The 27,898-nt window shown below is 40.2% G+C and overlaps 1 protein-coding gene across 2 annotated transcripts in view; it reads right to left on the bottom strand.

Moving 5' to 3' along the window:
* Positions 1-4,358: 4,358 nt before the first annotated feature.
* Positions 4,359-27,898, bottom strand: part of opn7b (opsin 7, group member b) — a 194,689-nt gene continuing 171,149 nt past the window's right edge. For both annotated transcript variants that reach the window (XM_004545979.6, XM_076878380.1), the window contains 5 exons: positions 22,107-22,194; positions 21,858-22,020; positions 20,537-20,664; positions 11,076-11,410; positions 4,359-10,970 (listed from right to left, as the gene is read on the bottom strand). In XM_004545979.6, the coding sequence (XP_004546036.2) occupies positions 10,470-10,970; positions 11,076-11,410; positions 20,537-20,664; positions 21,858-22,020; positions 22,107-22,194 (1,215 nt within the window). In that variant the 3' untranslated portion in view covers positions 4,359-10,469. The remainder of the gene's footprint in view (positions 10,971-11,075; positions 11,411-20,536; positions 20,665-21,857; positions 22,021-22,106; positions 22,195-27,898) is intronic.

The following is a 27,898-nucleotide window of genomic DNA, read 5'->3' on the forward strand; positions in this document are numbered from 1 at the left end:
TGCTGTGTGCCCACTATATGGTTTGGTTGCTACCAGCTGACCAACTTGCCAACCGGTCAGAGAGTAGACATGTTTCCTTGGTGATTGGAGGTTGCCAGGGGTTGCTGACTGGTCGCTTGGCTTATGTGACTAATTGCTTATTTAACTTCACTCAATCATGATTTATTGAAATTATTTAAAAAAGACCCTGTGGCTGCTTATTATATGGGAAATAATCACCAACCTTAAAACCAGAATATTTATTACAGTGTATTGTTTTTAATAGTCAGTGTTTTGGGCTCGAGTCTTAGAAAACCATTTAGCCTTTGGCACAGTTAATTGTACAGTAACCTCAGTGGCTGTGTTGTTATTGCAGCTGCAGACTGGTTCACTCATGTGTTGCACTCACATTTAAAAAATTTCTGTTTGTGTTTCTGTATATTTTAGGGCGAGTTACTGCAAACTACAATTTACATACTACATGCTATTTTCTAAAGCACCCAAAATGTTTTGGGAGTGTATAAATTAAATCTCATACCAATTAATCTGTCAGAGCAATAATTTGTAAGTCATGTACACATTATTTTCTTCTTTTATGCTCTTTGCTTAAGCACAGAAAGGTATGAGTTTTCTTCTGAAAGTCTGGTGGGAAAACATTAATGCTTAACACAAGCATGCTACAAAGTAGGCAGCATCTCACTCTGTCTGAGGCACAGGAAATATCCATAAAACCTCTCAGAGGTAGCAATTATCCAAACACACTGATGAGCTCAGAGCACTTTGAATATCACTTCATTTCTACACATATTCTCAAGATATTAACGTTTGTTGAAACATTCTGGGTAATCTTTGTGTTGAAAAATGTAAATCCTATTTAACTTTTCCTTGCAGGTTGGGAATGTAAATAAAATACATAGTGTGGCTTGGACCCAAATTTGATGTCAGGAAAATCTTCAGAATGAAACGAGTGATTCATTTTGGCTTCATATCACTGTCACCAGGGTGCAGGATCTTAAAAATGAGCTAACTGTTGTTGGCAATATTATGACAGATGTGACTAGAAGAGACATACTGGCCCTGGATGATGCTCAGGCAACTGAATGGGAAGATTAAAATGACAGTACTTCTTTGGTTTTCAGGTGGGTTCTTCTTTGTTCACTACCGCTGGAAGGAAACAAAAATAGTGTTTCTATTACAGCTTTTTAATTAACTCTCTGTCCTGCGTTACTTTCTTCCTCTTACTTGATTTGTGGCAGCATGCCTTGCAGGTACAGGAGGGGAGGTGTTGGCAGATGATAACACCTCTAAAACTGACAACACCTGAGCACAGTGATCCATTTAAAACAGTTCTTGAAGCTCAGTTTCTGTCCTAGCTGACACTTTTTTTGCACCATACTGCATCATACTCAACATTCTATCCCACCCATCTTCTCACAGCTTGTCTTAAACAAATTGGCTTGTTCAGTGACTTCTGCAGTGACAGACTTCTACTTTTACAAAGACAGCATACAGAAAGAGACCACCATTGTGTTCCTTTCTGAATTGGTTGGTTATTTCAGTTGTGTCTAACCTACTTTAATACTATTCCAGCCAGAAAATCTAATTAGACTAATATCCTGTGTTCGTGGATGACTTATTCATGTATGGGAGATTGGATGTTATTATTCATTGATGAAATTATTGTTACTGGCAGTGTAGTGTAGTTTGAGTCACTACAGCATGCAGACTGTGGAAGTGAAGACAAGGGTAGGGATTCTAAATGAATTTTAAGCAGGAAATGATGACTTGGCTTAGGTCTTAACGAGGACATTTTTCACATCATAAGATGTGGAACCAGGATCAAGAGAAGAAAGAATCCAACAAGTAAATAAAATGCGAGCATAAGTGTGAAAGCACAAAGGATTTGATCCCTGAAACTATTAAAAACACTGCAAGTACTGGCACTTGGAGAAGAAATTTATGATTAAAAGCTGTCCCTGAAACTGAAGCCTTGTTAAGATTAATTGTACTTCATTACTTTGAAATAAAGAAGGAGGAAAATGTAATAAATTCACATTTTGCTGCTTTTTGCTGACAGTGTATACAAGGACCTTGGGATTCATTTACATATGCTCAGCCCTGTTTACACAGCTAGTTCACTCATTATTTGGCTCACTGAAGTAAACTTTCACATAAAGGGACAACAGTCAGGCACCCTTCCTGGTGCCTTGGGCAAGATTAGGATTTGATGTGCAGCGATTTAGGTAATTAAGTAATTTATTATTTATATTCTTCACAAAACAAACCAGATGATGTCTGTTAATCTGGATTCTTATTGATCGACCAGCTGCAATTACCATCGTAACAAAGGCTGTGGGAAAGTTGCTAGATGATAGTGTTGTCAATGTGTCAGGACAAAAACGCGGAGGACAAGCTTGTTCCAGATGGAAAAAGTTTGCTTTATGTGTTTGAATGTGAAGTGAATGTGTGCCTATATAACCTGTATTTATTTATTTTTATTTTTAGTAAATCTAACCTCAAAGTTTCTGATAATGAAAACCTACAAAGTAGAAGGATGCATGAGATATAATCTTGTTCCTTCTAGCTGAAAATCCTAGTTTAAACCACCACCTCATGTGTCTCCAGTTGTAAACTTTGCTTAGTGTGTTTGTGCTTTCTCATTTGCATTTTGCTTTATTTCAAAGTACTACCCTGCGAGGGGAAAAACACTGCTAAAGGGGTACCCAGTTCATTGAAGTATAACCAAATGGGGTCAGAATGTGACGAGCCGGCAGTGAGAATGTGTTGACTTAGCTTCTGCAGTCACTCCACGATCATACTTGCCTCCCCATCCTGCTACTGGCAGAGTGTAGCTATTTTGGCAGATGGCGTTCAGCAGGGACATCTTGTTCAGGTGAGGTAGCCAGATCACGTCCATCTGTTTGCATGGAGTGCAACTGCTCTCAACTATATCTAAATCTGCAGGGTTAATGCAATAAGCCAGGTGTGCAAGGAAAAGAATGGGAAAAAAATGATGGGCAGAAACAACAGCAGCTGATAGTGTTTTCAATCTCCCATAAAATAAAATGGGGAAAAAATATTTGGCTTTTTAACGTTGTTTCAAGGTCAAAGATGTTGCTAAAACATAGATTTAAATATATGAGCTCAATTTTCCTTTTTCACGTTCATAATATATCCACGCACACAAGAAAGGAAGTTCATGTAAAAACCTCTCATTTTAGGTGAATAGCTGACAAATAATCACCACTGTCAGTCAGGATTCGTGTTTTGGAAGTGCACACCGCTGTTGTAAAAGTCAATTATGACTAAAAGTCCATGCCATCCTCTTAATGAAACCCCAATAAAACATGATGTACATGTTTGTGTGTGCACACAAGCAGGACATAATACAAGAAAATAGGGATAGACACAAGTTACAAGTTAGCAGAGACAGAGAGAGGCTGACCTTCACCTCAGGCAATGCTTTTCCTTAGAACATTTTTTTTCCTCAAACTGAAGGCTGATGCTCAAAAATACACGGATCAGTAAAGTAATCTAGTTGGCGGTCACTTGACAGGACCGTCTGAGATGTATGGCTACAAGCTGATATGACAAAAAGTCTATTATTGACCTTTGGCCTAGGGTACTGCAGTGACAAGTGCACTCATAAGCTACTTCATGCTTGAACATGATATTTGCGATAGCTTTTTAATGCTTAGTGCAGAACAATCAAAAGCTGCTATGTTTTAGGTCAGGGAGGCCAATCTTCCCATTACTAACCTCCATGTTTTTCTACTGAAGATGAATGAAATCCCCACATAAAGACAGATATATGGAACTACTACCATATTATGGTAAATGGCCTGTATTTGTATAGCGCTTTACTAGTCCCTAAGGACCCCAAAGCGCTTTACACATTCAGTCATCCACCCATTCACACACACATTGGTGATGGCAAGCTACATTGTTGCCACAGCTACACTGACAGAGGCGAGGCTGCTGGACACTGGCGCCACCGGGCCCTCTGACCACCACCAGTAGGCAACGGGTGAAGTGTCTTGCCCAAGGACACAACGACCGAGACTGTCCGAGCCGGGGATCGAACCGGCAACCTTCCGATTACAAGGCAAACTCGTGGTTGGTAAGATCCAGTAAGTTAAAGTGAGGTAAGGCTCTCCAGGAAAAACACCAGAAAAGCAGTAGTGATCAGCAGGGGCTTGTGGCTATCCCGTCACAACAAGAAGCCCTGCCTATGTCTGATGCCTGAACTGCACTGGACCCAGTTTCAGTGTTTATGGTTGGAGGACTAAGTTGTGTCTTTTAGGGCTCTGTGTATAGTATTTAAAAGTAGTTAAAGAAAACCCCAATTAAATACCAAATAATATTTATTTATCATTCCATTTTACTTCTGAACAAATGATATTGCATTGGCTAAATATATGTTACACTTTTTTAAACAATCTTTAATAATTTTAAAACAAGAAACAAAAGCTGTAAACATTTTCACAGTGCATCTGAAACATCACTGACAACAATGAGAATAATTTAATACATCTAACGCATTTGTTCAAGCCTATGTAGTTAGACAGAATTGTTTTCATATACATACATACAGACACACATATACATATTTACACAACACATTCAGCTTTGTTTGTGTCTAAAAAGCTGAAGAAAGGTGCATCAAAACTCCTGGTGTTTGTGTACTCATGAACAAAACTGCATCTCAGAAAATAAAAAGGGAAACATGGACTGATTTAAAGACTTGGCTGTTTTAGTCAGAAAATTCTAGTTGCATTGCTCAATTACATTAATCTTTATTTACAATGCATTAATACAGCTATTATAACACAGTGCAAACAGAATGTAACGTAATATTCTGACCAAGCATAGACTCAAAGGTTTTTGCCATGTTGCCAGGCTGTATCTTGACAGAATATAGAGATACAGAAGATACAGATACAGAAACCTTCAGAAAGAAGGTTAAGATTAATATGATTAGCAAAAGTTTTAACACACTCTAATGGTGGGAACAGGATTTATTAATGCAAGGACTAACTATAATTGCACCAAGCTTGAACTTTTTCAGACAGCTCAGACATATTGGCACTAAATGTAACCTCCCTCATTGTAAAATGCTCATATAAGCTTGTTTAACAACATTAAAGCCTTCAAAGTACTTAAATCTTTCAATTCAAGTTCACCAGATGCATGCACATTAACATCATTATAGATAAGTTTTCCACTTGGATAATGGGCTTTATATTATGGCCAATTGAATATCCAGCCTTTTTTCTCTTTTCTATAGACATTAGAAGGGGGAAAAGGAAGTAAGCAGCTCGTTTGGACTGAAACTTGTTTGGACTGCATTTAAAACATCAAGAAAATAAAAATCATCACCATTTCAAGACACTGCAAGGTGTTGCTCCATCTCTATTTTCATGTTTTGACTGATATTTATAATAACATACATCATAATTAGGCATTTGTACAAACACGTATTATCTTCATCCATGCAAACAATCGACATGAAATCCCTGACGTCAGATATATACAATGCAATATTATTTGAAGGAGTAAAGTCAGTGTAGATTACCCAGGTGAATGGCTAGTAGTACAGACTGCACACCTAGGTACTTGCAATATTTGTTCATAGAGTAGAACAGAATAGAAAAAATAGACATCAGAATCAGATTTTCACAGTTATGTTTCCTGTTTTGAATGTCCTTTTTTTGCCCAAAGACTGTGGGCAAAACAGAGCCTATCAAGCACTGGACTTGAAGCCGAGTCTTTGATATGTTGTTTTTCATTTTCTTTTCTTTTTTATTATGTTAACCTGGATATTGGTAGAAAAATATGACAGTCCAAGACAGTATTTTTTTTGGCTTTGACAGTTAGTGTAAAGGTGACTGTAACCTTTGGTTGCAGCATGACAAGCAGAAACTTCACACACTTCAGTTTTTATACTACTTTTCTCATGTTTAAAATGTTATAGTTACTATGAAACCACCATCATTAGTCACATAACAGAAAAATAAGTACAATCATTTGTTTCTTTCTAGGAAATGTTTACCATACCATCCTGCACACAGTTCAAAGGCTTTGTGTCACTTTTTTTTTTTCCAACCTGGAGGTTGTGGAGCAAGAAACAGCAATGAGCTGCTTACCCTGAACATCCAGGAAATCTTTGATATATAAATGAAAAGCTGAAGATAATGTTGTCTACAACATCCTCATAAAAAATAAAAAACTGACTCTATGAGTCCGTGGAGAGCCTGTTGTTGTCTTTGCAAAGGGAGCAAGTTTTCACATGTACATGAGTCAGCTGAAATAAACTCGAGCTCCAGACGGCCCGAGGCTTTCCTCACCTCATTTCACAGTTAGCTCCAGGTTCAAAAGATTCTCAAACTTGAACTTCACAACACTTGACGTGTATAACTCTTTTAATATGGCCAGACTCGAGATTTTCCATTGCTTTTATTCTCGTGAAACCTCACAAAATAGTTTTAAGAACAATCAGAGTTATATCACAGCAAATACTACAGATCTGGGCTTTGTAAACTCTGAGCTGAAGGTTGCCTGGGGTTATCCCACTTTAGAGACTGAAGCAGCTGTCATTTGGTGTTCAGCCAGGAAACAGCACTGCAGTAGAAAACGCAAAAGGCTGCACTGTTGGTGGTGTGTTGCATGAGGATGAAGACGCACCAACCTAGTATCATATCGCATTAAAGTACCTCCTGACTGATCTTTAGTGTCGGTGTGGGAGAGAGTTTTTATGCGATGCAGAAAGTGTTGACCTTATTAGCTTTGATTAGTCGCATAACCAAAATGGATACAATCATACTTATGGCCTTCCCTTATCTTAATGACATTGTAGTTAATGAATATTGTAGGAAATTATATATTCAATAAACTAATAAGATGTGACTAACTAATAAATAAAACTAAACTAATCATAAAGTCAGTAGTGGATCTGATTGAGTAACATATTCATGCAAAGCTGGTTTAAGTAATAGATGAGTCCCATCAGATGGCAAAAAACTGTGAAGTAATTCCTAACACCGAGACAAAAGTTAGAATTACAACACTATGAGACATGCTTCTGCAACCTACCTCTCTCATATTCTGCATTGCTGTCACATATTTAATGAGTATCTAGTGAGTTATCACATTTAATCACTATTCTGCCCTAACTTGTGTCTTTTCTTTGCAGAAGTAATTTCTTTAAAGGTGGAGAATCTGGCACTCGTTCATATCTGTGACATATATAAGTAAGTATGACTTACTTTAATTTATTCAAACTCCCTGGATTCACAGTGCTCATACGCGTTTCAGAAAGAATTCTGCTAATATTTTAAAAAATTCCTGGATTTTGAAATAGTTAATAAGTTTGGCAGTGTTTTTTGGGACAATTTTATTAAAGCTGCTTAATAAAATAAATTGGACTTCCCCCTCCTTTTCTTTCCTGGCTTGTCCAAGGTTATACAGTTTACTGCCTGTGCACAGTGCCAGAGCAAGTGAGGAAATACTGTGCAGCTGCTGTTTTCGGCATCATCCACATTTGAATAATATTGTGTGCGGCTGTGCATATTCATTTTCATATTCAATAGACCTCACCACAAAGTTTTACATGCACAACACCAAAAAGAGAAGTACATAATTCTGCTGAATCTCCCACGTATCAGTGTTCTAGCCTCAGCAAACTGAGCAATGCTAATGTCAGCCTGAACACAACTTAAGTTCACAACTGAGAAATAAGCCTTGAGCTAACAAGCGTCTAAGCCCAGGGCTAAGTGTCTTGTGAAAAGCCCATGTGGAGTATTATAGTTCAGGTGGTATTAGTAATTTTGAATCCATTTCTCAATAAACTGTCCCGACTGAGGCTAGAGGAGTTATTGTAGCAAACAGCAGAATGCACCACATGTGCTGACCTGGTTGTTTTGCATGACTTTAAGCTAATTATTCCATGCCAAACTGAACGTGAAAGCAGAAAATCTGAAATGCTTTTGTAGTTTTTGTGTGTGTGTGCGCGCTTGTGTGTAAACTGCACAGAACTGCAGTCTTCGGTCTCAGCCTTTCTGTAAGAAAGGAATCATGGTATCAAAGTCATGCCAGTTAATCACAAGTTGCACTCCAGCACATCCAATTAATTTTGCCCATGGCAGGTCGTTTTGTACTTTTGAGTTGATGGCCTATGCTGTCGGGAGGGAGGTGGTATAAAATTGCTTGTTGGACAAACATTTCAGTTAACCTCATCCATCCTCACTATGCTTTTTTTTTTTTTTTTTTTTAAATTAAAATAATGTTGATGGGTGCTGAGGCAAAGCCTTGTGTCTCTCACATTAAAAACAAGCAAAAGAAGTACTAAAGGCAAGCGTTCTATCCACAGGCAGGCTTTTTTCTCCCATTTTGTTAAAATGGCTCTGATTAAAAGATCGCTCAGCTTTATTACAATTTTGGGTCTTAGTCTCATAGGTTTGGTGCTCAGTGAAGCCAGTAATAATAACACACTAACTTGTTTATTTGCGGAAATTTGGAACAGGACAACATTTTTTTAGTACCCTGATTAAAGCCTCTTTCCAAGCCCTAAGGCAACCAAAGATAATGAAAAAGTTTGTTTTCCTAAAGTGCTTGTTTTAAACCAAATAACCATCTCACTTTTTCCTTGGCTAGTTGGGCTACATTGTAGAGATGCTTCTGTGACATGAAAAAAAATCCTAACCCAAAATATGAAAAATAAGCTTTTAAGTTCTAAATGCTGCAGGTGTTTGTTTTTTTCATTTTATTTATTTATTTTTTCTTCTTCTTTTTGAAAAGAATGAAAATATGACCCAGCTCTGCCACCAAAGGCAACCTTATAATCCCAGGCTCAGAATTCAAGATAAATAAATCATCAATCAGCCTTTTAATGAGTCTTTTCCACAGTTAATGTCATAAAAGATACTAATTCATTTGCAGCAGAAATTCTGCACAAAGAAATTTCTTTTTGCTCTTTTAAACTGGTCTTCAGAAAGTGCTAAAACCACCCAAACAGAATCACTGACAGAGTTCAATGTAGTTCTGATCACAAACAGTTAGTGTCCATAAGTATTTGGACAGTGTTTTCTTTTTTTTTGGCAATTTTGCCTCTGCACACCATCACGGTGAGTTTTAAATCAGACAAGAAGTTTAACAAAAGTAACTGCAATAACCTAAAGTTTAAGTTCAGAAATTACAGTCATTTTTATTGTATTGTATTTTATTTTATTTTATTTTTTCAACTTTATATGTCCCTCAATTTTAGAGGCTCAAATGTAACTGGACGATTTACTGTCAAAAGGTTTCATGCCCAGATGAGACCTGTTCCATCGTTACTCTACGACAAATTAAAATTGATGAAAGAATTGGAGTTAATTGCTGAACATGCTTTTTGGTAGCTGTTCACTCTAAATGTTGATATTTTCTTTGTAGATTAGCCTAAAAAGTCATATAAAATCTATCAGAGAGATAGTCTAAGGAGCTTGGAAAGAAAGTGGCTGAACTTCTTTAAGTTTTGTGAAGATGTTGCATGAAGACTTTTCACCTCTTCAGTTCTATCAGAAAAAACATTAGGACCGGTGAAATCAACAACCTGGTGACGTCCATGTTCTAGATTTCAGCCAATGATTGACTGCAGCGTATTTTCATCGAAGTATTGAAAACAATAAAATTATGTTAGTTAGTCCAATTACTTTTGAGTCACTGAAAAAGGGCTTATTATAAAAAATGGCTGAAACGCCTAAACAGCTGACACTCTCCACTCCATCAAAATCTTCTTGCCTGGACAGAGGTGACTAGGAAAAATGGAAATAGAAGACAACATCTCCTCCTTGCAGATGTACCTTCTGGACAAAAAGGTGGCTCACCAAGCCAAATCTTTCCCTAAGTGCTTTGTATTAACACCCAAAGTGTCTGCTTTAACTATAGGAGTAGAGGTTTTGATTTCTCCTCGACAATGAGGTGAAAGCACTCTTTTCATTTTAGATACAACAACAAAGACAACAACAACAACAATAACAATAACCCTGTGGTCCTTCAATTTGAGGCATACATAAATACATAATATTTAAATACAGTACTCATAATAAACAGATAAAATGTGGTTCAGGGAGTAGGAAGTTTCATCGTCAGTTCCTCCCTCCAAGCCCAGCGTAAAATGACTTGCATGGTGACTCTTCAGTCTTGGTTTACACTTGAACTGATCACATAGTTGCTGACACTTGTTCATTTGACCTGATAAAATGCTGATGCACACACCAGTGAAATGTTTGGCTTGCTTATCCTCCTGTATTGGCTTTTAACCACATATTTTTTTGGCAATATCACATATTTGAGGCATGAAAGTAGTTTTAAACTTTTTATTTCTTTTAAATCAGTCTTACCATTTTTGTTTGTTTGATTGCATTTTCACTTTCCCCCCAACTTGCACTTACTGTTATTTGGGCTTCATTCGTGCCACTTTTTGCTTCATACTTCATTTTCCACTTGTTCCTCTAGAGAAAGTCACTCTGCATCTCATTGGAGAGCTGGCTGACAGCCACTTCACTGTGTACGGATCCTTGAAGAATCCTGGCGGTTTGCTGAGGACTGTAGTCTATACAATTTTCTCTATTACCGTTGTCTGTTTCTGGGCAAGGACAGTGTCTGCAGGTCCTGTGGTTCTCTGGTAACCCATTGGATAACCTTGTAGAGTTGCATTCTTCTTTGTGATGGGACTGCCTGCAAATTCCCTTCTCTGCAGAGCCACCCTGGCACAAACATCCACAGAGTCTCCTTCTGCAATTCGCCACATCTCGACACAAGGACTTGCGAAAATTGGGCTTGAAAGCCAGGTAGACGATAGGGTTGTAAAGGGTGGAGGACTTGGCAAAGATAGCTGCCACAGCAAAAGCTATAGGTGGTACAGTTGTTGAGTTACCAAACGCTGCCCACATAGACACAATAGCATATGGACTCCATGCTGTCAGGAAACCGATGCAAACTGCCACTGAAAGCTAAAAAATAGACACAACACAGCAAATAAAATGCAATGCAAACATGAATTCATGAAGGAAATAATATTTAGTATAAGTCATTTGAAAAGAAAATAATGCACGTACCTTAACGATAAGCGCTTGTGCATTGGTGATCTTGTTCTGTGGGGACATATGCTGCTGCACAGCCTGGTGTGAGCCACGGACAGTCAGCAGGATGAATGTGTAGGAAAGAAAAATTATAGTGCAGGGCAAAATATAGCAGAAGAAGAAGAGACAGATGATGTAGCTCATAGCTGCAGAATTATAGTTCGGCGCATGCCAGTTGATGCAGCATGCTGTACCATAAGGCTCAGGCCCGTACTCTCCCCAGCCCGACAGGGGACCGACAGCAAAGACTCCAGCGTAGCACCAGATGCCTGCAACCAGCAGGCATGCATGGACATATGAAAACTTGTTACCTAAAGACGAGTGTGAGAAGGCAGAGGGAGGACAAGAGAAAAGAGTTTTAGAATTGATTATTGACAGATAAGGACATAAAGAAGATATAGTAGGCTCCATTTAAGATACACTGTGATTTATTAACATACTACAAGTAGTACTGCACTTATCCAGCAAATAAGGGGCTCAGAAAAAAATGCCAAAACAACCCTGGCAACTAGTGATGTGCGAGACCACTGATTTCCTTTCCGATCCGATACCAAGTAAAATTCAGGGTGGTATCAGTGATACTGATCCGATACCGATACTTTGTACAAAAACATATTTTATTTATTGTATCTTTTACTGTATCTCAAATTATAGCTTCATAATGATTACGGGACATCAGACTACTTGTTCTTATCGCTTAATAATGCAGAATTGTCATATAGAAATAAAAAAAAACTGAAGTTGTGCCTACTTGAAAACATTGCCTGTAGCACTAAAGGACTCCGTGAGAGACGTCTGTCTCCCTCTAGCACCACCTGTCCCTCTCCTCCTCTTCAGTTCGCCTCAACATACACTCGTCATATTCTGTGATACGATTTACTGTGAGGTGTTTGATGAGGTTAGTGGTGTTGCCACAACACCTCACTGTCTTGCCACATGTATCGCAAACCACGTCTCGGCTGTTTGTGGAGGTAAAATACATCCATGCATGACTCCATTTACGCTCAGTCATTGTTGTGAGTGCGCACGCCAAGGGGCTGCGACACATTTATACAGCCGTATTTCACACATGACTATGAAAGGCGGAACATGAAGTAGTTCCTTCAAAAGTAGACAATTATATAGTTTCTTTCCACTGTGTTCCTGTTAAAGATAAACTACAAATTTACCCTAAATTACCAAAATATCGATATTTTAATATGAGAATCGATTCTAGAACATAAATGACTGGTATCGGAGGAATCGATATTTCAGTATCGATTCGCACATCACTACTGGCAACACTCTTCTAAAGTTGTTGTGAGTGAAGTGAAGATGAGAACAGAGGAAACCTTACTCATGACACCACACAGCCCCTTCAGCAGGATGCCAGCCCTTTTTTATGGTTCAAGCTGATGGTGGGGGGTCATTTTGCCCCAAGGCACTCACTCAACTGTGTCAGCAATTACAGTTGGCTTTTATCTGATTTTGGCCACCCCTTTCCCAATCAGAACTCCAGCTATCCACGTGGCACATGAAGGAATTATTATTTCTAAGAAAGTCCTCAACTCTCCCTTTTATAGTCTAGCCCACTGGAAGCTATTAGAATCATTCTTACATAAAGTAGCGTGAGACCAAGGATTTCTGAGGCGCAAATATGTTGGAGGCTTGCTCTGAGTCAATAAATTACACTTATTCTTGGTCTAACCTTCTGCTAGCAGATGGGATAAGTTGGTGTGAAACTCCTGTCACTGCATGTTTGCAATTATTGTCTGGATCCAAACATCCACATTGTTTTGTTTGTGTGCTTGTTTGACTAGGAGGGCTGTGTAACAGTGTATAAAAGCAAGAAAACAACACATTTGAACAAAGTTTCTTGCAGGAAAAAATATATGACAGTGTAATTATTTGTGCTCATTTGCATTTCAAACACATTTGCTTGTGAAGCTTGTAGTCTCTTGGCTTTTATTCTCTGCATTATAGACTGTGCGCCACTGAAAAACAGACAAGAGGAGCTATTTCATAACACAGCCTTCAATTATAATGTGCCTATTAGCCAAAGTTAGGACAAATCCTGAAATATCTGCATCATATACTGTAAGTGGACACTTTTCATTAGATGTATATAATCTCCACCTGCATCTCATAACTCATCCTGCAGCACTACATTAGTTTTGTGCTCTCTGTGCTCTTTTTTCCATTTGTTTTGATTTTGTTTCTTGAACAGCTTGACCTGCTTTTCTATTATATTAAAGTACTAGAACATGCCTGTTAGGCAGGGTTTTACTTAGTGGACTATAAAGATGATCGATGCAGCCCCCAGTTCTGTGATCCCTGCAGTGTGTATGGGCAAGTGTGCAAAGGATATAAATGAGAATATTGCTTAAATCTGGCACTTAATCAGCACACCCATTCATCGAGTGAGGATAGTAATAAGGGTTCCTAATTAAAACTAAATTACAGGTTATCAATTAATTTATGCCTGCATATTCAGTGTTTTTTTAAATTATGATTTATGAATTATAAATTATGAATTATAGTCAAGTGCTGCTTCGGATTATCAAAGTTTCAAATATTAAAGAAAAGAATGGTTTAATGAAGCACATACAAGTAAATGATAAGTCTTGAAAATTAACCTTTATCAACCATGAATTCAGTGCTTTTTGGATGTGCTAACGGTGTATTGAAATGTTACACTGATCCAGAATCAGCTATTTGTGCTGGTTTGGCTTAGTCATAGATAACTGTGTAGAACAACAAATTCTCAGAGCCCACAAAACGTAACTGTGCTTTTTAACATTTTGTGGAGGAGTGCAGCAGCAGAATTTCCCTCAGTTTATAGTGTCCCATAAAACCCTTGGTTTCTATGGATTCAAGTGGAAAGGGCACCATATTACCATCAGATTTGTAGCAGTACAAACGCCAGCATGATGGTGAGAACTAAAGAGGTAAAATCCAGGATTAAAAACAAAATGCTAACTGTGAATAATTAATATATACAGCGGGGAAAATAAGTATTTGACACATCAGCATTTTTATCAGTAAGGGGATTTCCAAGTGGACTATTGACACAACATTTCCACCAGATGTTGCCATCAAGCCAAATATTGACGTCATACAATCAAATCAGAACATATAAGTATACAAGTTAAACCATAATAAATAAAGTGAAATGACACAGGGAATAAGTATTGAACACACTTTATTCAATACTTTGTAGAAAAGCCTTTGTTGGTGATTACAGCTTCTAGACGCCTCTTGTATGGATAGACCAGTCGTCTGCATTGCTCAGGAGTGATTCTGGCCCATTCTTCCACACAAACGGTCTTTAAATCTTGAAGGTTCCTTGGGCCTCTTTTATGAACTTTAATCTTCAGTTCTCTCCATAGATTTTCTATGGGATTTAGGTCAGGTGATTGACTGGGCCATTCAAGCAACTTGATTTTCTTTCTTTGAAACCACTTCATTGTTTCCTTGGCCTTGTGTTTGGGATCATTGTCTTGCTGAAATGTCCACCCTCTTTTCATTTTTAGCTTCCTGGTAGATGGCAGCAGATTTTTATCCAGAATGTCCCGGTACATCTCTCCATTCATCCTGCCTTCAATAATATGGAGTCTGCCAGTACCCCTTGCTGAAAAGCAGCCCCAAACCATGATGCTTCCACCCCCAAACTTGACTGTTGGTATGGTGTTCTTGGGGTGGTGAGCAGTGCCATTTCTTCTCCAAACATGGTGTGTAGAATGACTGCCAAAAAGTTCAATTTTGCTTTCATCTGACCATACTATAGTCGTCCAATAATCCACAGGCTTCTCCAAATGCTGTTGCGCAAATTTTAACCGAGCCTTGACATGCTTTTTGTTCAGCAATGGAGTCTTGCGTGGTGAGCGTGCATGGATGCCATGGCGGTTCAGTGCATTGCTTATAGTTTTCTTTGAAACAACAGTACCTGCTGATGCAAGGTCTTCCTGAAGTTCTGTCCGAGTGGTTCTTGGCTCTTGGAGAACCCTCCTGATTATTCTTTGGACTCCTCGGACAGGGATCTTGCGTGGAGCACCTGATCGTGGCAGGTTTATGGTGAACTGATGCACTTTCCATTTCCGGATAATGGCCCCCACAGTGCTCACAGGAACATTCAGCATTCTGGAAATGCACCTATAACCATTCCCATCAAAATGCTTTTCAACGATAAGATTACGAAGCTCTTGAGAGAGTTCTTTGCTTTTACCCATCATGAAGTCTTTCCTGTGTGCCTTCTGGGTAATGAGGAGCCTTTATAGGCCATCAATTAGGACTAAAGCAGCTGATATCAATTAGTACTGATAGGGGACAGGATTTCTCTATCAATACTGACAGATTTCAGGTGATCTCCTGGCTTTCTATGTCATTTTGCCCCTTGTTATCTCCATGTATTCAATACTTATTCCCTGTGTCATTTCACTTTATTTATTGTGGTTTAACTTGTATACTTATATGTTCTGATTTGTTTGTATGACGTCAATATTTGGCTTGATGGCAACATCTGGTGGAAATGTTGTGTCAATAGTCCACTTGGAAATCCCCTTACTGATAAAAATGCTGATGTGTCAAATACTTATTTTCCCCGCTGTATGACACAATGAAATTTTAACTGGTTTATACTGTCCAGCTACACAAACATGAATGTTGCAATAAATGTTTCTCTTCCCTAATTCTGTCCCTGTTTTGAGAATTTAATTTCAAAACTTCAGCATTTCTAAATCTGGTCTTTTTTTCAATAATCAGTCTACTTTTACCCTTTTACTGCTGCTAATTAGCAAATAGCTGAACCCTTTTAGTTGTGACTGGAAAAAATCTCATTATTCTATCTGAACTCAATGGGAATTTTATCTAAAACTTTTAGACTATGGATGCAAACCCACAAATAAAAGAAGGTGAGTAGAAGTATGATTAGTGAAGCTTCGCATAGCAATAACACTAAGACTCTATTGGTATATATTGAAAAAAATTACTCACTTTAACCTGTGTAAAGAGCTGATGCTTTGAAGACGAAACTATTATTATTATTATTATTATTATTATTATTATTATTATTGTTGTTGTTGTTGTTGTGCAGCCAACTCTATGATTACCTTAAGTACTTGTATGAATACGAAGCAGACCTTGAGTTAAGCTAATACAGATAAATAATAAAGAAACGGTGAAGAGGTTTGAAAGTGAACACGTAAGGACCATCGTAGCTGAACTAAAAGAGCTTTCAGACAAGCCTGGCACACAGTTTTGAAAGGTTGAGATCAAGGAATCAACACCTTGATTTTTAACCCAGAATAAAGATGCCTTTGATGCTTTCACGATATTTAGATAACTGAAATACTGAAATGTTACATTCATTACAGTTTTTAAGAACAATTACCAGTTTTTCTATAACATCTGAAGTGGTAAAAATGCACATGTGAACAACTAACATTTTAAAACACACAATGAATGACAGGAAACACAAACTTTTATGTATTACAATTATTTGGATTCATTCAATTCATCTATAGAAGCCTTTCTTGCTGCTAAAGCTGCAGTCATTAGTTGTTTTCGGACAATGACACATTTCGCGTTGTAATTTCTGTCTTTGTACACACCAGAGTGGATGATTAAATAAATTGTGACAAAAGCGCAGACTTTCAGCTTTAATTCAAGGGGCTTAACAAACCATTAAAATAGTACAGCTATTTCTGGCCTTCATAATCTTCAGTGTAACTACTAATATAAACCTTGAGGAAACCCTCTTGTTATCTAGTCATGAAGACATATATTGACTATAGACATATCTTGATTATAAACCTTAACAATGACACGCAAACTACCGTGGAGATGGAAGAGTTTTTCTTAACCATGGAAATAATTCTGTCATCACGCACTTTAGTTCTCTTCTGTGGTCTCTCGTGCCTTTTGGTTGTCTGGTGGTTTATTTCGATTTTTCAACCTATACAGTGGGGCAAAAAAGTATTTAGTCAGCCACCGATTGTGCAAGTTCCCCCACTTAAAATGATGACAGAGGTCAGTAATTTGCACCAGAGGTACACTTCAACTGTGAGAGACAGAATGTGAAAAAAACAAAAATCCATGAATCCACATGGTAGGATTTGTAAAGAATTTATTCGTAAATTAGGGTGGAAAATAAGTATTTGGTCACCTCAAACAAGGAAAATCTCTGGCTCTCACAGACCTGTAACGTCTTCTGTAAGAAGCTTTTCTGTCCCCCACTCGTTACCTGTATGAATGGCACCTGTTTGAACTCATCATCTGTATAAAAGACACCTGTCCACAGCCTCAAACAGTCAGACTCCAAACGCCGCCATGGCCAAGACCAAAGAGCTTTCGAAGGACACCAGGAAAAGTATTGTAGACCTGCACCAGACTGGGAAGAGTGAATCTACAATAGGCAAGCAGCTTGGTGTGAAAAAATCAACTGTGGGAGCAATCATCAGAAAATGGAAGACATACAAGACCACTGATAATCTCCCTCGATCTGGGGCTCCACGCAAGATCTCATCCCGTGGGGTCAAAATGATCATGAGAACGGTGAGCAAAGATCCCAGAACCACACGGGGGGACCTGGTGAATGACCTGCAGGGAGCTGGGACCAAAGTAACAAAGGTCACCATCAGTAACACACTACAACGGCAGGGAATCAAATCCCGCAGTGCCAGACGTGTTCCGCTGCTGAAGCCAGTGCATGTCCAGGCCCGTCTGAAGTTTGCCAGAGAGCACATGGATGATACAGCAGAGGATTGGGAGAATGTCATGTGGTCAGATGAAACCAAAGTAGAACTTTTTGGTATAAACTCAACTCGTCGTGTTTGGAGGAAGAAGAATACTGAGTTGCATCCCAAGAACACCATACCTACTGTGAAGCATGGGGGTGGAAACATCATGCTATGGGGCTGTTTTTCTGCCAAGGGGACAGGACGACTGATCCGTGTTAAGGACAGAATGAATGGGGCCATGTATCGTGAGATTTTGAGCCAAAACCTCCTTCAATCAGTGAGAACTTTGAAGATGAAACGAGGCTGGGTCTTCCAACATGACAATGATCCAAAACACACCGCCCGGGCAACAAAGGAGTGGCTCCGTAAGAAGCATTTGAAAGTCCTGGAGTGGCCTAGCCAGTCTCCAGACCTCAACCCCATAGAAAATCTGTGGCGGGAGTTGAAAGTCCGTGTTGCTCGGCGACAGCCCCAAAACATCACTGCTCTCGAGAAGATCTGCATGGAGGAATGGGCCAAAATACCAGCTACTGTGTGTGCAAACCTGGTAAAGACCTATAGTAAACGTTTGACCTCTGTTATTGCCAACAAAGGTTATGTTACAAAGTATTGAGTTGTATTTTTGTTATTGACCAAATACTTATTTTCCACCCTGATTTACGAATAAATTCTTTACAAATCCTACCATGTGGATTCATGGATTTTTTTTTCACATTCTGTGTCTCACAGTTGAAGTGTACCTCTGGTGCAAATTACTGACCTCTGTCATCATTTTAAGTGGGGGAACTTGCACAATCGGTGGCTGACTAAATACTTTTTTGCCCCACTGTACATATATCACACAGAACCTTTGGGGATGTATGATACAGAATAAGAAAAAAACCCTTCTGCAACAGTAATTTTTTTTGGTCTTCTTAGAGCTACGCTGGAATTAAGCTATATCTACACTGGAAGCATCATACAGCCAGCCCTTTGATTCCTTGACCAAGTCAAATAAATAAGGTAATGCTAGCTAAGAGGCCAAATGTGGATATCAGATATGACTTGTTCATCCTAAACTGTAACAAGAATGGAACAAAGTATTGAATCATGTCATTCAATGAAGAAAGAAGAAATATCTGTTAAATGTGCAGGAATGAAACAGGGAAAAAAGAGAGATGCATCAGTTAGGTCTCATTCCAAGGGCATGAAACACTGATGTTGTGTCAATTTGGTAGCATCTCACAGATATGCGCCACGTGTCGTTTTTTTTGTCAGCGCCTTATGTGCACAGTCTAGGCAGCAGTGAGACAAACCTCTCACTCACATGCTTGTAATAGACTCCTGCATATCATTTTAATGGAAGGGGTAAACACGCATTGAGGTAATTTCCAGTGCCAAAGCCTATTTTCTCTATCTTCGCCCAAGGAAGTACTCTATACAACACAACCTAACCAATGAGTTAAGTCCATCCATTCATTCTTCCACTCAATCAAATTCAGGGCTGGAGCCTATCCCAGCTGTCTTAGGAGAAGAGGCACCCTGGGCCTGGACAGGTTTCCAGTCTGTCACAGACCTAACAGTAGATTGCTCACATTCACACCTGTGAGCAATTTAGATTTACCAGTTGACCCCAATAATTGGATGTCTTTGGACTGTGAGAGAAGCCAGAGAGAACCCACACAAGCACAGGGAGATGCACATGCAAACTCCACAAAGAAAGGCCCTGGCCTGATGGTGGAATTGAACTCAGGACTGTCTTGATGTGAGGCACCAGTGAGTCAGGTGAGAATAAAAAATAGCCACAAATGAAATAAATAAAAGGGTTAAAACAAAGCCAAAGCTCCAAACTCAAATATCCAAAAGGAGTATAAACAAGAAACTAGCATACTCCACCACCACTCCTCTCAATGCAGACTTTTTCTAGTAACATCCAATAATGCTGCTGTTTTGGCAGCCACTTAAAAAGCAACAACGACAACAAAAAAGAACAAAACAAAAACACCTTCTGGGTTTGTTTGTGATGTTATCTGCGTCTAACAAAAGAATATTACTTGATGCACTGCAATGTGTACGTGTTGGTAGTGTATGTTGTCTCTCTATGCTTTTCTTTCTCTCTTCTTCTCATACTCCCCAATGGCTACAGCAGATTGCTCTCCCTCCCTGAGTCTGGGTCTGCCAGAGGTCTCTTCCTGTTAAAATGAGTTCTTCATTCCCACTGCTGCCAAGTGGCTGCCGGGATAGTTGGATTGTTAGGGGGCCTTGGAATAATACTGTAGAGTCTTTAGTTACAATATAAAGCATCGTGAAATAATTATTGTGAAGTGATACTGGAAAGAGGCAGGGACACTTGCATCTTATGCCAACTGCATCCTGAGAACTCCCATAGAGAAACAGTTTGACACAGCAAAGTGGTTCATGTGAGTGAGTGAGCATAAGTTTGGTTGTGATTCAAAATGAGTTGCAGAATGAAAAAATGTTAAATGGAAAACACCTGAAAAGTTGCAAAAGGTTTCTGTAGATCATCCATGGAAAACAACCAATAATGGAATTACATTTCAAGTAAACTCACTGAGATCACACAGAATCTTATTTCACTGGTTTCACAATAACCCTAAACAACCATGTCTTTGATTTTCTTTATTGCCTCAGTTTGGGTCATTCTCGCGGGTCACTAAATTCCTTAGTGTTAAAATAGTGCATTGTTTTGCAATGTAAAGCATTAAAAACTGGTGTTGTTACCGTAGTTAGGACAGCAGACCTTGAGCCAGCAGACACAGGAGAGCACTGTTAGGTTGGTCAGACTGCACAGGCCAAACAAAACACCACAAAAGGCATACACAGTACAGGCTGTCTCATTAAACAACCACCTGAATGGAGAGAGAAAGAAAACAGAACATGTGTTACTGTGTGATATTAAGTGAGAGTTTGCCTGCAAATTCCCTTTGGTGAATTTCAGTCAATGAGACTGCAATACATTTTCTGGTCTCCTGGATCATATTCAACTGTAGCATGCGGTGAAGCACTCTGACCCAATAATGGTGCATATGACAGCTATCAGCGGCGAATGGTCAGAGAATAAGACAGCAGGCAGACAATCATAGGAAGAGACAGAAGACAGACAAAGGTATTATGTAGGATGCATGAACAAAGGAGACATAAATGCTTTCCACATTATCTAAAACATTTTTATCAGTGCAACACATAGAAAATATTACAAAAATAGGAAACATGTTATTGTCCAAAGCTCAATGACAGTGGAGTTAAAAAGACATTTGCATTGTTTATTGTTTTTTGCACAAATACTACTTAAAATCATACACCTGGAAACTTCACACAGAGTTAAACTGAAAATTCTGGCTTTTCATCTGCACTACACAGGGCCTTGCTATGCTACTTGTGTCTTTTTCAGCATTTTTTCCAACCTTGAGTAGCATCTGTAGTCATCTTTTGAGGCTGCAGTTGGGCTCAACAACCTTGTAAAGCCTCAGAGGCAAAACTCTGGCCAAAAAGTCAGAAATCACTTACTGCTTCTTCCCAAGGTCTATGCTATGAGCACACAGCAAGAATTACAAGCAAAAATGATCTCAAAATTAGAATATCAACGTTTTCATAAATGTGGAGGGTTTTTTCAAATTTTGATTGCTGAAGTGACAATATCAGATATACCATTAATGTGTTGCAAATCTAGCATGATAGTATATTTCCACCTCCATTTTATACAAATGGAAAAATCACAAAATCCTTTAAAAATGCATTTATTTGTATTTTATCTGTCGTATCCACAAACAATCAAATATGATGAATTTATGTCTGCAAGCATCTGCTTACAAAACCTTAATTTGTCTTTTAATGCATGTCGTAAACTACTGCTCAGGCTGTTAAAGCCCTGGTTTTCGTCGGCAGCTACAGCCTTGCCTTTCAAACCACTCCTCTAACCTCACTCTTCATCTGTCTTTTTCCTTCTATCCTTGTCTCTCATGAAGATAAAAATGTGAAGATGACATAAAAGAGGACTAGATGAAATGTGAAAAAAAAATTGAAAACCTGAATTGTCACTCACATGTGTGTGTAGGTTGAAGGTATTGCAAATGGAAACAAGGTTACGGTCATGCTCAGGTCACTGATGGACAGGTTTACCACAAAGAACTCTGCTGGCTTCAAGGAGGACTTCTTTCTATAGGCCACGAACAGCAGGATGCCATTTCCAAGCACCGACAGCACACCTAGGACACAGAGCAATATAATGTAAAGAGCTGAAGAATTTGAGTCCACATTAAAAGGATTGACCTTGGGGGGATAAATCACTCACCAAAAATGGTGTAGAGCGTTCCCATGATGAAGTCATTGTCTTTTGATATTTTAGACATGAACAGAAATGTTTCGGAGGCATTTCCCATCTAGAACAAAAATAGAAAAACAGACGGGTATAATAAAAAGGAAGAAAAACACAGAATATGTGTTTTCACCCTCAGGCATAAAAACACAACGGCAAAAATATCTGCATTAAAATGTTACATACTGACATCTTTGGAGGATTGAACACAACAACAAAATAGTTCACCCTGATCAACACTGTGTAAATAGGAGGCCATATCAAGCATATTTCATCATTTACATCAGACAGTCATTAAACATATCAGCCACATAAGTAAGAATTCCTTGAAGTTGATGTGTTGGAGGGCAAAAATGGATAAGGATTGTAACTTAAGGTGACTTTACATGGGTCAAGTCATGTTGGGGGCTGCTACTAATTTTCATGGTTAGTACCTTCCAAAACTTGTCCAAGGAAGATCAACTGATGAAGCAACAGTGGGGACATTGGTGCCCAAGGAAAAGAGTGCCAAAACTGCATACTGCAAACCATTTTGTTTCACACTTAAATGTGCTTGTGATGGACATCAGGACTAGACCATAGGTCAACGAAAGACAGTGAGGGTGGTCTGATGAGTCATGTAATTCTTTTTCAGTATGTTTACAGGCATGCTGCTGAAGTGCTGGCTTGTCCTTTCAGTTCTCCAGATGTTAGCCTGGTCATGCATCCATTGGATGTGCAAAAAAGTTATCCTTGTAACTTATTTTTCTTGCTATACTTCAAGAGACCAAAAGTCTTTTGGTTGCATATTGTGATTCTACAGAAGAATAGGCAAGTGGCTTTAATGCTTCCCCCTGCTTCTTTTTGAAACCTTCAGAAAATTCGCGCAGTCTCATCAAAGACTAGAGCAGAGAAGAGAAGAGAAGATGGTGCAGAAATCCGATGCCACCCTTCACTTCATAATCACTCTTATCTTGAAAGGCCGGCAGAGATGTGCATACACAGCATGACCCACTGCCAATACAGTTTTCATTGTGACCAACACAAGTTGCTGATGTAAGCTTTCTACAGAAAATTATGGGCGGAGATAAGATGGAAATATATTCATAGCCTTTCTATTTACTCAATTACTTCACCTGTACTGAGGGGCACAGGCAAGTTAAATCACCTGGGGTTAAGAGTTGAGCTGCTTGTGTATAAATCCCTATAACCATTCACACTAGAATTTATCTTCAAAGAGCCAGAGATTTCTTTGTGTGGGTTTTCTAATTCAATTTTATGTGGCCTTATGTGGCCAAGCATAGCTTGTAAGTAGATACAGTCCTGCTCAAGTTTGTGTGTAAGTGTAAACACTTGCTTTAGTATTTGCATAAGTATTGAGATATGCAATTTCAGTATTTAAGTAGATTTTTTCTCATAAACTGCTGGATGTAATATGTGACAAGCTGTAGTTACTACATCAGCTGATATACTTTCAAGCCAGCCATGTTTTGTGACATATGATTTTTCGCCTTTTCCCTTTTAATTTGTTTTTTAAGATTAAATAGAAATATGACCTGAAACATCATATTTTAAAGTCCTAAAAGTTAAATGTGAGAACCTAATTAATCAAATTATGTGAAACCATTACACTTGTTCATTTACCTAAGAAAAATAATTATACACTTCACGTTTGCAAAGGGCCATAATAAGTGAATCCCAGATTTATCAGTATGTTTGGTTAAATTAGAATTAGGTGTTTTCAATGGCACTAGTGACAACTGTTCGTAGGAAACAATTTTTATTTAAGAAAGAAGGCTCTAAAAAAATTTGATCTTCACTTCATACCATGATGGTATCAAGATGGCGCCGAGTATGGCAGCCTCGTCGCGAGCTCCCCCAAGCAACGGCTTTCTTCTGTGTTTAATTTTACTTTTCCTTTATTTTTTCACGAGCAGCACTTGTCTCCTTGTGTACGACCGACAAACCTTACTGGACATAAAAGACGGTCTTTCTTATAACTTTCCGGAGTTCAAGTTTTGCAACACGGACGCTCCGTTTGCAGACCCCCCATTCATCTCACCTGAGACGCCTTTGTTCTCTGGCCCTGGAGGCCGCAAACGCCGACGCAGAGGGAGAAGATCTGGCGTTCTGGTTCGACTGAGACGGCGCACTTACAGACCACCGTTACCCAGTTTATTACTGGCTAATATGCAGTCTCTGGAGAACAAGCTGTGCGAGCTTCGGGCACGGATCTCATTCCAGCGAGAGATGCGGGACTGCTGCGTGATCTGCCTCACAGAAACCTGGCTATCGGACAAAGTACCGGACTCCGCAATACAACTGCCGGGGTTCTCTGTGCACCGCGCGGACAGGTCACAGGATCTTACTGGGAAAAGCAGAGGCGGTGGTGTGTGTTTCATGATCAACAACAGCTGGTGTGATTATGCGAACGTGCACCCGGTCAAATCCTTCTGCTCACCGGACCTGGAGTACCTGATGATTAAGTGCCGGCCATTCTGGCTACCGAGGGAATTTACAGCAGTGATTATTACGGCCGTTTACATTCCCCCACAAGCCGACACTGACCGTGCACTCAGGGAACTGTACAGCGCGATCAGCAGCGAGGAAACCGCACACCCAGAGGCAGCGTTTATCACAGCCGGAGACTTTAATAAGGGAAACCTGAAGAAAGTCTCACCAAAACTCCATCAACACATCCTTTTCAACACACGTGGAAACCGGCAACTCGACCACTGTTACACCTCTTTCCGGGATGCGTACAAAGCCCTCCCCCGCGCCCCATTCGGCCAATCAGATCACTGCTCCATCCTGCTCCTGCCCGCCTACAGGCAGAAGCTGAAACAGGAAGCTCCAACCCGGAGGGCGGTGCACTGTTGGACGGACCAATCGGAGTCTGCGCTGCGGGACTGTTTTGATCACGCGGACTGGGAAATGTTTCACGTGGCCGCCAGAGACATTGATGAATACACAGACTCAGTCTGTGGATTTATCAGGAAATGCGTGGAAGATGTCGTCCCATCCAGAACAGTCAAATCCTTCCCAAATCAAAAACCCTGGATTAACGGAGATGTTCGCGCGGCACGGAACACCGCCTTTGCCTCCGCGAACACATCGGACTACAAACACGCACATTACCAACTCCGGAAGACGATCAAAGCAGCCAAACGTGAGTACAGGGACAGGGTGGAACAACAGTTTGACAACCCTCGGAGTATGTGGCAGGGACTAATCAAGATCGCAGACTTTAGAGGGAAAACCAGCACACCGCAGACCACGGCCTCTCTGTGTGAGGATCTAAACGTATTCTACGCTAGATTCGACACAGCGAACACCATGAGACCGGACAGTGTGCGCACCGCGGATGACGTCAGTGCGCACACTGTGTCTGAGGAGGATGTGCGGAAGTGCTTCAGGAAGGTGAACGCACGCAAAGCTACTGGTCCGGACGGGATTCCCGGCCGCGTCCTCAGGTCATGCGCGGCTCAGCTGGCTGGAGTGTTCACACACATCTTCAACCTTTCCCTCTCCCTGTCTGTAGTCCCAGCCTGCTTCAAAATGGCCACCATCGTCCCTGTACCCAAATCCTCCACCATCTCCTCATTGAACGACTGGCGACCTGTAGCCCTGACCCCCATCGTAAGCAAATGCTTCGAGAAGCTGGTCAGGGACTTCATCTGCTCTGCACTACCCGACTCACTGGACCCTCTACAGTTTGCATACCGCCACAACAGGTCCACTGATGATGCCATAGCCCTGACACTACACACTGCCCTGTCACACCTGGAGAAGAGAGACACGTATGTGAGGATGCTGTTTGTAGATTACAGCTCAGCATTCAATACCATCGTTCCCTCGAAGCTGGACAGGAAACTGCAGGATCTAGGACTGAGCAGCTCCCTCTGCAGCTGGATCCTTAGCTTCCTGTCTGACAGACGCCAGGTGGTCAGACTGGGCAGCATCACCTCATCCCCCATCACACTGAACACTGGTGCTCCACAGGGGTGTGTACTGAGCCCTCTCCTGTACTCACTCTACACCTACGACTGCACGGCCACTAACAACTCCAACATCATTGTGAAGTTTGCGGACGACACTACAGTGGTGGGTCTTATCACCAACGGTGATGAGACGGCTTACAGGGAGGAGGTCAGCGCCCTGACCCACTGGTGTCAAGACAACCATCTCACCCTCAACGTCGCAAAGACAAAGGAGTTGATAGTGGACTTCCGGAGGTGCAGAGAAGTACACACCCCCATCACCATCAACAGCGCTGCTGTGGAGAGAGTGAGCAGCTTCCGGTTCCTTGGCGTACACCTGGCTGAGGATCTTACGTGGTCAGTACACACAAACAAAACAGTGAAGAAGGCCCAGCAGCGCCTCTTCTTTCTCAGGAGACTGAAAAGATTCGGCATGAGCCCCCGCATCCTCAGGACCTTCTATCACTGTGCCATTGAGAGCATCCTCACTGGATGCATCACCACCTGGTATGGCAACAGCACCGCCTACAACTGCAAAGCTCTCCAGCGAGTAGTGCGGTGCTCTGAACGGATAATTGGAGGTGAGCTTCCCTCCCTCCAAGACATCTACAGGAAGCGGTGCCTGAGGAAAGCGGGGAGGATCATCAAGGACTCCAGTCACCCCAGCCATAAACTGTTCAGACTGCTTCCATCAGGAAGGAGGTTCTGCAGCATCCGGTCCCGTACCAGCAGACTGAGAGACAGCTTTTTCCATCAGGCCATCAGACTGCTGAACACGTCATAGACACCTCAGCTTCACTACTGGAACTTCAACATTATGCACTCCACACTGTATATAAATGCCACTTGTTTTGCACATATTCAACTCTGTATATTTTATATATTTTATTATTATTATTATTATTATTATTATTATTTTATTTTATTTTTTTACTATTTAATTTGTAAAAATGTGTATACACACACACACACACACACACACACACACACACACACACACACACACACACACACACACACACACACAGGAAAATATTTAGTATACACATCCAGAAATGCATACACTATTATATATTGTACATATATTTATTAGTTTCAGGTTGGCCATTCTTGTATTTTGCTCGTTTGTGTTGTTGTGTTTGCACATCTCTGTTGCTTGTGGGGCTCGCACACAAGAATTTCACTCGCATGTGCTGTGCCAGTGTGCCTGCACATGTGATGTGACAATAAAAAGTGATTTGATTTGATTTGATTTGATGGAAAAAAAGGAGAAGGCTGGTCACGTAGTTGATAAATACTCCACTTAGACAGGGTATACACATGAAGGAAATTCAAGACTATTGATCTGCTCTTCATGAGCGATCAAACGTCACTCCAGAAAGAGTTCACAAGGAACTACAAGCCTGTCCCATATTTGCTAATGTTCATGTGTCAATAATCGTGAGAATACTGAGCAACAATAAAGCACTGCGTCCCAAAAAAGAGCACATGTGCACATCTGTTTTCTGCTAAAAATGAAATGATAGGCTTTTGGAATAATGTTTTGAGGACTGATGAGACATAGAGCGTATTGTCTTATGTCTAGGGAAAGAAAACCACTGCATTCCCATTTGTGGAAAATGGTAATGGTTTTCAGCCTGGAGCTTGAACACAGAGCAAGTTGGAGCAGGTTATACTGTATGTGGAGCATAGGCTACCATAGTGATATATCCTAGAGTGATCTACCCGAAGATACCAGACTAACGGTCTAACCCTGCCACACACTACAGGCCCATTTTGAAACTGAACCTTGACAGGGTCGTACAATTT

This window comes from Maylandia zebra, linkage group LG20 (assembly GCF_041146795.1).
Source record: "Maylandia zebra isolate NMK-2024a linkage group LG20, Mzebra_GT3a, whole genome shotgun sequence".
In the NCBI taxonomy this organism is placed as follows: Eukaryota; Metazoa; Chordata; class Actinopteri; order Cichliformes; family Cichlidae; genus Maylandia; species Maylandia zebra.